Source organism: Pelecanus crispus, chromosome 21 (genome assembly GCF_030463565.1).
Source record: "Pelecanus crispus isolate bPelCri1 chromosome 21, bPelCri1.pri, whole genome shotgun sequence".
NCBI classification, from domain to species: domain Eukaryota; kingdom Metazoa; phylum Chordata; class Aves; order Pelecaniformes; family Pelecanidae; genus Pelecanus; species Pelecanus crispus.
In genome coordinates, this window is record NC_134663.1 from 319266 (window position 1) to 328440 (window position 9175).

Below are 9175 nucleotides of genomic sequence, written 5' to 3' on the forward strand. Positions count from 1 at the left end.
AACTGCCTGGCAACTCGCAGTTTCAGGGGATAGAGGGAGGCTTCCAAGGAGGATGACCCTCACTCACCGCTTGAGGAACCCCAGCAAAGAGGCTGTTACTCAGGGGCTGGAGAAGCAATGGTCTGGGTCAGGCTATGACAGGAGAGTGGCAAAAGGAAAAGGAAAGGTTTCTCCTTCTGGAAGTAAAGCTGGAAATGGCCTGAGAGACGACCTACTGCTCCTAAGGGGTTTACGCTGCAGATGTGAGACGCACAGGCTCATGAAGACTCCCTTGGTTGTCAAGGCAGCTAATTTCAGCGCAGCTCACCAGCTTCTGTGCCGTGGGAGACTTGTGACTGACACACATGCACATCAACACACCAGTCCTCCCCCTGGGCCTGTAAACACCATATGGAAGCATATGACACCATAAGTGTTTCGTTTAATATTGCCCCTGCAAGGGGCTTCACCGTAACAGTAGAAGGCATCTTTGCCGAGAGCTGCCCAGGGCCTAAACAGGCCGTAACAGGCAGTAATAGTGCCTCCGGGAAAGAACAGCCAGAGGATGAAGGAGCAAGTCCAAGCAGCTCTGGAGTAGCCAAAGTCCAAAGATTCGGAGCTGCTTCAGACAAGCCCTGGCTCGTGCTGGAGGCAGAGGGCTCTGGCTAGGCCCAGTAACAGTGCTGAAGGCAGAGGGCTCAGGAGCGACTCCGGTCTTCATGGTTGCCTACAATCATTTTGCTGTAGAGTTTCTGTTGCTCCTCCTTGAATGCATCTTTCACCTTCTCCCTCTTCAGTCCTCCATCCCTGGGGAGAGAGTCATAGCATCAGAGGAGCTGCAGGCGTGCACTGTCTGAAATTTCAGCTGGGGCTGCTCAGAGCAGGTAAGAGCTCCCGCAACAGCTGGAGAGCTACACTTGTACCTTATGTTGCCAAGGGCACACTGCAGACCCACTGTCCCCAAGGGGAGTTACTTTCACACCTTGCTCTGCCAGAAGCTGCACCCATGGCCCCGCACTGTGCTCAACACGACAGCTCTGTCAGAAGTGTGAGCTGCTCTGATACCACTACAGTAGACTGCCTGCAGAGTCCCTCTGCCTCCCAGGCTCTGAAGATCTCAGTGCCTGAAAAAGGAAGTTCCCAAGCTCAACCTACTTTGCTGAGCAGCATCAAGTCAGAACCAGGGCATCCCAGCGCAAGCTGGAATCACACAGCGAAGCCCTCGTGCCCAACACACACAGCAGAAGCAAAGACTTTGGTCCCTGCTACAGAAGAGCAGTTTTGGAGGTCACAGGCAAGATGTATCTCCATTTTCTCCATAGGCCTACTCTGCCCAGTGCAAGACACAAACTTAGCTCTACAGCCCGCAAGCACAAACTAGGACCCAGGAACAAGGAGCCTTGGCACCATGAAGAGAAAAGCTTTCCTGGACTCACCAGAGCAGATCCACAAGGCCCCCCTGCCTGGCAATGGCTGACTTCACTCGATTGGCAAACTGGACAGCGTCCTCTTCGGGCTGTGGCAAAACAACAGCATTCAGCAGGAGCAAAGGGCCAAACAGGCAGCAGATCAGACAGGCCAGGTTCAGCTTACTTACCTGCCTGGTCATTGGGGGCAAGTACCAGACGCTGCAGACAATGGCCCAGCTGGTCATCATCCTAAGGAGGTAGGTTACCATGCCATACTTGCTGCTGTTCCAAAAGGCATCTCCAAACTGCGGGTCATACTACAGAGGCAGAAGAGCTCATGAAAGTCAGGCAGTGGTTGCACCCTCCCTGAGGCTCCAAGTTCCACCCCAAGCCCAGCTATGGGCCAGCCCCCGCAGAGCGCTACATGGAGTGACCTCAGCTGCCCCATGCCCTCAGACCAGGCTGTTGACCCAGCAGTGCCAAGCCTGGGCTGCCAAGACTGAGCTCTCGCGCAGAGAGCTACTTGTGCTGTAAGAACATTTGCCTTCTCATACCTTGATGGCCACAGGATAAACCGTGGCTCCAACTTCAAAACTCCCCTTTTTGAACATCATCACAGACGTGTTGTTAATGCAGGTTCCTGTAAGAAGCAAGCACAATCTTCTCAAGTTCCCTCTGCAAGTCAGTTCAGAAGTCTAAGCTACACACCTAATGGCTAGTCCGCAGGCACCCAGCAACTGTCCCCTAACACCCACTCCAAACCCTGCTCTCTGTGTGCACAGGATGTGTCACCAGGACATCGCATATCTGACTTCCACATTCTGGGGTCACTCAGCTCTAAAGGTGCAATGTCCCCTTTGTCTTAGTGAAGGGTCTCAAAGGCCCTTGGCTGCATAAGAAGGGAAGGAACAGAGATGCGGTGCTGCCCCAATGTGCTCTCTCCACCAGGGGCCTGTCTGGCCTTGCTCCACAACTCACCTTCTGGAAAGATAAGAATGGGCAGCTTGCTCTTGTCCTGGACATGTTCTGTGAGCCTGAACAGAAGAGTGTCACCAGTTAGCACAAGGCACCGAAGCTATCAGTAGCAATCCACACAGCACAGTCCTTATCCTGCAGTCACTGGGGACTATCTGGGTGGCGGCAACAGTGGCACAGCCCCCCAGCACCCACGAGGCAAGGCAGAGTCCTCCCCCAAGGGAAGAGGGTAGCTCCCCCCCTTTCCCAGCTTCCAGACCTCCCCCTGCAGCTAGCAACTGTCACACCTTTTGGCGACGAGGTGACGATCTTTGACCTCAGAGCGTTCAAACCAGACGTGGGGGCAAGCTTTCACCATGGCTCTCTGTATCACACCCATGAGCCCTCCGTGGATCTGACCCACCTGAACAGGGCAAGACAACACAAGTTACAAGACCTGGGGACACATGGAAGGCCAAGGCAGCTCCTAGCTTCGCAGCCAAGTTAAGGTTCATCTTTCTACCCCTGCCCTGGAAAGGCTGAGAGGAAAAGTCCTAGGCTCTGACTGGAAGGACAGAAGTAGCAAGCCCCAGGTGCTTTCCACATTGCAGGAGGTCCAGCTGGGGAAGTGCTTTCCTCTGCCATGGATAGGAAAGCCCAGAGCTCTACTTGCAAAGCAGTGCCCAGAGATCCGTGGTGCTCTGAGTCCCAGGCCAAGCTTGCTGGAAAGCCACACACAACAGGGTATCTCTGTACAGGGTCTGAGAGTGCCCTGCGATGTCATGCGGGGAAAAGTAGTTCTGCATGCTCAAAAGCCTCTCGCTGCCTACTCCTTGTCCCATGCAAAATGCTTGCTGCTCCCACTGCACATGTGGCCAGGCCCTGGCAGCAGACCTGGGGCTGGCGTGCAGACCTTACCATTGCGTAGTAGCCATCACTGGCCAGGATGATCACATCAATGGGAGATGTGTGATTGGCCACGCAGATGCCTCCATTTCGGGGTCTGTTTTCTCTAAATGCAAAACAAGGGTACAGATGAGGACAGAGGAATGAAGTGTGAGGCCTGCAAGAGGCACGGCACGGAGCAGCTAGTGGGAAGGGACACTCTGCAGCAGACAGTGCCTCCTTACCGGTCATGGTAGGTGATGATGGCTGTGAGGGCACGCACACAGATCCGGTAACACATCAGGTGGACATGCTTGCTCAGGAACTCCTTATACCTGCAGCCCAGGATAGAGACCATGACCCCCCAGTTCTACAATCTCTCCTGTAATGGTGCCACTCAGCCCAGCTGCCCCAGGCCATGAAATCCAACCGAGACTTCACGTCTCCCATAGAAACACATCTCGTCCTGGGTTTTGCTGTCAGCTTGTGACCACTGAATCTTAACTCATGAGAACTAAACTTTGGCCTTTGCTCTTTTCTGTTCTTATTCCTTTCAGAGCCTAGGGCTGAGTGCTCTGCCACGGACTTAGGGCTCACATCTAGGCCTTCTGTTTAAAATTACACGGTGTCTGTTCCCAAGAAGCTACAGATGCCAGGACCACCTGCCTTGTTTGTAGGCAGGCAGAACAGATAGGCCTTGCAGGAAAACTTCAGGATTAATCAGGTGTCAAACTGCACAAGGGGCTGCCCATCCCCTCTTCCCTCAAAGATGAACTTACCTTCCATTTGGCAAATATCCCACCACTGTAGTACCAGTCACCAACAAGCTGATGCCAGTAAATGCCAGGGCTATCCTGCGGAAAGAGGGAAGCTACATGCTAGCAAAACCAGGCCACAGGCCCTACTCATCAAGTAGCCTGTCTCTGCTGATCACATTGAACAGGGTCTGTGGGGCTTGGAGACCATTGCACTTCTGTCCTGGTTTCGGCTGGGATAGAGTTAATTTTCTCCCTAGTAGCAGGCACAGTGCTGTGGTTTGGATTTAGGATGAGAAGAATGTTGATAACACGCTGATGGTTTAGTTGTTGCTCAGCACTGCTTATGCCAGTCAAGGACTTTCCAGCTTCCCCTGCTCTGCCAGGGGCACAAGGAGCTGGGAGGGGGCACAGCCAGAAGAGTTGATCCCAACTGCCCCAAGGGCCATTCCATACCATACGGCGTCATGGGCAGTATGGAAACTGGGGGGGTTGGCCGGGGAGCAGCGATCGCTGCTTGGAAACTGGCTGGGTATCGGTCGGTGGGTGGTGAGCGATTGCATTGTGCATCACCTGCTTTGTATATTATTGTTACTATTATCATTATTCTATTGTTATTATTATCAATACTATTTTACTTTATTTCAATTATTAAACTGTTCTTATCTCACCCCAGGAGTGTTTCTCACTCTCACTCCTCCGATTCTCTCCCCAATCCCATCGGGGCAGGGGGAGTGAGCGAGCGGCTGCGTGGTGCTGAGCCGCTGGCTGGGGCTGAACCACGACCCCTTGCTGCAGTGGGAACAGGCCATCAGCATCATCTCAGCAGGCAGGTTCCTGCAGCAGCACTCACCTGAGGGGCAGAAGGAAGCAGTAGCGGATGAGCACACCCAGTCCCCAGAGTACAGTGAGGCGCAGGCTGATATACTGGAAGTTGTAGTTGGTCCTGCTGAGCAGGTTCCAGGACTCCAGCTCTTCAGCTGAAAACCTCTTGGTCACTTCATCATCCATGATGGTCTCGATGCCTTTGCGGCAGAAATAGAAGATATCTGACAGCTCAAACTCAGGGGTGTCCAGGGCTTTGCCACTGCCACTCCGGCGGATCTCCTTGATCTCCTCTTCCAGTGATGTTGGCTCCTTTGCAATGATACCTGCAACATGCAGCAGGCAGCTCTGAGCAAAGTGCGACCAGCCCACTCGGAGAGAGCTGAGAACCAGGGCCCTTACTCGCGTGCCCTCCGCAGGGCCCCCTTCCTTTCTCCAGTCCAGACAGGCATAAACCAGTCCTCCCAACTATCTAGAAATGAAGGACTCCCTGGGTGCTTCCCTCCCCTTCCTCACGAAACGGACCGCCCCATAAATCCCTCCAATCCATCTACCATGGAAAAGGCTTCCCAGCATACCTCAGCTGCTCAGAGACACCACATTCACCCCATCTCCCATGAAGAATTTTGAACTTCATACATATCCATGCAGGGCAGGATCTTACCATTGACATAGGGCTTGTATAATGGATGGTTCTTCTCCTTGGCACCACGCTCTATTCTCAGTGTCGCCCACTGCAAGAGACACACATGACAAGCTAGAGTCGCAAGGCCTGTAGCTCCACTTCATACTGCCCCTGCTTTACACTCAACTTCCAGGGAAGATCATGGTTAAGGGGAGAAGATGGGGCTGAAGCAGGAGGCTTCCGTACAGAACTGAAAGACCGATGAACACAACTGAACCAAGGTGGAAGTGGAGACTGGCCTGGGAGGAGCATTTTTACAGCAGGGATCTGCCTGCAATGGGACAAGAGGACTGATGGGGAGGTGACCAGCACAGGCGTAGGACAGCCGTGATGCACACACGTCTGTGTGCCATTCTGCACAGCAGAGCCCCAGCGGGAAGCAGGGAGTGCCAGAGGGAAGAAGAGTGCTCAGTGGTGAGATGGCACAGCAAGATTTTCTGCAGCCTCTGTGTCCTGTAGGCTGTGTGGCACCTGGCATGTGGTTGCCACGGCACAATCTGGATGGACCGTGCATCCTGCTGTGGTGGTCTGCATCACAGTGCGGGAAACCGATCATGGGACCGGTGGTATTTTTCAAACCTCATTTCTTCCAAGCTCAAAGCAGAGACTGTATTTTCTAGCTGCTCCTAAAAACATCAGGCTGATGACGGGATGGGATCCTTCCCTCCCCGATTCAGCTAACAGCTGCTGCTGCTTCTCAGCTCACCAGTCAGTCCAAAACAGCAACAGCAAGCACCCTCAGACAGCTCCCTGGCAGCTGGCTGCCAAATCCCATGCCCAGACTACCTGTTATCCACAGAAATCTCTCTCAGGTAATTCTCAAAGGCACCAGCAAAAACTGCAGGCTGGATTTCTGGCCCGTCTTCCTGCCTGCTCTCCAAATAACCCTCTCACCCTCACACTCTTGTTAGGAGAATAAGCTTGTTAGGACAACAACCTTCTAAAGGATGACTTGTGTGCAACGTACTTATTGCTCCAGGCCAGCTGCTCCACCAGGGATCTGTGAAGAAGGGGAAGCCGCTGGGAACTCCTGGCATCCCGGTCTCAGCCCATGCCAGCATCAGATGAGGAGACAGCAATATGGGAATGCTAACTGCATATGGAGTGTCCGGCTCCACAGTAGCAGCCTCCTCTGCCAGCAGAAGGAACTGCAGGATTGCAGAAGATTGTCTAGACGCTGCCATCCCAGGAGAAGTTAGAAAAGCTCTGACCCAGCAGGAGCTGGGCAGCCCATGGAGAAAGCGTTCCTCGCAAGCCCAGCACGCCTCCGTCCTGACCGCGGTAGCAGAAAACCCAGACTCCCTCCTGGGAAGTACCAGGCAGGTCTCCCTCGCCACCAACAGAGAGGTACAGCCGCCACCCCAGGCCCCTCAGCTCTGGCTGTGTCCCACAGTTGCCAGACTCAAGCACTGCCCCTCCGGGCTAGGTCTGCAACACAGGCCTCTAGAGCTGGGAAAATCTTGTGGGTGAATAACGCTCCCCAAAAATACAATTCTGAATGACCACACTTAGTGAGTCCATTTTCCACCATATCTGTGAGCAGTTCTGCCAGAGTGCTCCTCTTTGTCACCACAAAGATTGTTTGATAAAAGCTGAAATAGACTTCAAAGTCTTTTCAAAAAAATAATTTCAAAATTAAAACACCAAAATAGGTGTTGAGATTAAGTGTTCCTGAACTGAAGAAAGAAAGAAAAAAAAAGAAAACAAGGTGAAAAGTTCCATTTCAGATAAACCAAACTTACTAATTTTTTCTCCCAGTTCAGCCACTAAAGTTGAAGTCAGCTCTTCAAACATCTGTGTTAACAAAGCACCTCAAAAAGCCCAGGGTCTTCCCATTCATACCTCAGGCTTTTGGGAAGACTCAGAGTTTAAAGAGCTGAACATTGCAAGCACCAGGGCTGCCTTCCCAAGCCAGCCAGTACAGAGATATTCCCGGGGAAGATCAGTCCTGTTCAAACAGCAGTTGCTGTACCATAAATCCTTTAGCAGCTTGAACTCCACATTTAAGATTCTAAAACCTCCCTATCAAGCACAGGGCACCCCTCTTCCTTTTGCTCAGGCTGCCAGGGTAGGGTGGTATAGGCTTTATCTACCAGGAGTTTGGCAAAAATTCTGGTCTCACCAGGGACCTGCTTCAAGGAGAGGTGTTGGCTGTGAGACAGCCCGTAAAATTAGTCTGCCAAAGGCAGACAAGGGAACAGTATGACCCCAGGTTGGAAAATTCCACTTGGCCTCTCTGTGCCAAGAGGGTCAGCAAGGGCTGCTGATTGTCCTCAGAGGCTGGTCCAGACATGGCTGCTGGGCTCAGCAGATAAGCAGGCGGCACTCTGGGACAGAAGGGTGACGAGAGCTCTGGGTTCTGGCCACAGACCACTTGGGGCTTGCAGTACAGAAAGTCCTGCCTTACCTCCTGCTTTTGCTTCATCCGAACGTGCTGGAGAGGAGCAGCCCGCTGACTGCAGCCTTATCCCTCCCCATCACACCCTACATCCCTTTTGGCTTCTTCCCACATCGAACTGTAACAGCACACTGCCTTGCCTGGGACATTAACCCATCCAAGCACGCAGCTTCTCTCAGCACATCTACAGAGCCTACTGTAGTATCGCATACTCACGGGCCACGCTATCTTACTACTTTACTTGAAGACTTACTGGATTAATTACAGGGAGAAAACAGCTCATGAACAGATGTCTAGTAAACCGCATTTGGCTGAGATGACCCAAACGTCACCAACAAACCAACCTCCCACCCCAGTCATCTGCAATGCTCTGCTGAGGGGCAAAAGCCGCTCCTCCTAGCATGACCACACTTGACAAGACCCCTATAAATACACAGAAAATTCTGAAAACATGGCTTACCTGAAAAATCTTTAATAATGTTTTCATGTAAACCTTGCGGATGCCAAAGGAGACTCCAAAAATTGCTGGCACAATGATGAAAACCAGAAGCAGAGTGAAGAGGACAGTTATGGAAATCCCCAAGAGATTAACAACCAGGCTGTCAAAGGGGAGCAGGAGGAACATGGTGAAGGGCCCAGGCAAGGCTGGTGCCCTGCAGCCAGACAGAAAGGCTGCCCGCAGCGATTAACCAGTCCTCCTGTTATTCAGCAACAGTCTCACACATGCACCGAGTCCACAGCCTGCTCACAGACCCCATTCCAAAGTTCACATCCTTTTTGGGCTCTGTGAGAGAGGGAACGCAACAGGAGCAGGGAGAGCAGTTGGGAAAACAAGCAAACAGTCTGCCAGGAGCCCAGGTGAGTTCAGACAGTGTGGGCCGAGAAGCTCAAAGAAGACGGAACACGCACACAGGTTCCTCCATGGGCGTGCAGTGGGCACTGCAGTGACACAACTGCGTGAACGGGTATCCTCCCAAGGCGCCGCTGAGCAAGTCCTGCCGTGGGGCAGCTTGTGAAGAAGCTGGCAGCAGAATCCCCTTCTGGCTGCTGAGAGCATGCAGAGTCTCTTCACAGGGACAAGGTGGAGTCCATCCCTGAGCCTGCATTGGAGGAGATCGAGGGAGGTGGCACTTACAGGAGCCTACCGTACGTGGAGCTATTATTGTTCTTTCCGTGAGGACACAGGCACTAGCGCAGATCCTTGCATGACGCCTGGAACAAGTTTAATTCCAGAGGCCCCTGGCATCCACTCACGCTGAAGGGTCGTTACAGACACGAATGAAGC

At 52.7% G+C, this 9175-nt stretch overlaps 1 protein-coding gene across 2 annotated transcripts; it reads right to left on the reverse strand.

Moving 5' to 3' along the window:
* Window positions 1-404: 404 nt before the first annotated feature.
* Window positions 405-8842, reverse strand: GPAT4 (glycerol-3-phosphate acyltransferase 4). Of its 2 annotated transcripts, XR_012831789.1 has the most exons (13): window positions 8351-8842; window positions 5472-5541; window positions 4836-5133; window positions 4007-4081; window positions 3473-3562; window positions 3261-3354; window positions 2651-2766; window positions 2367-2422; window positions 1943-2028; window positions 1577-1705; window positions 1416-1495; window positions 903-1103; window positions 751-786 (listed from the first exon to the last, which is right to left on the reverse strand). XR_012831789.1 is itself a non-coding variant. In XM_009484466.2 (12 exons), the coding sequence occupies exons 1-12, from the start codon at window positions 8513-8515 to the stop codon at window positions 678-680; spliced, it is 1368 nt and encodes a 455-aa protein (XP_009482741.1). In that variant the 5' UTR covers window positions 8516-8842; the 3' UTR covers window positions 405-677. The 2 variants fall into 2 exon arrangements, 1 of the variants encoding a protein (XP_009482741.1); XM_009484466.2 differs by lacking the exon at window positions 903-1103 and having other exon boundaries at window positions 405-786.
* Window positions 8843-9175: the final 333 nt, after the last annotated feature.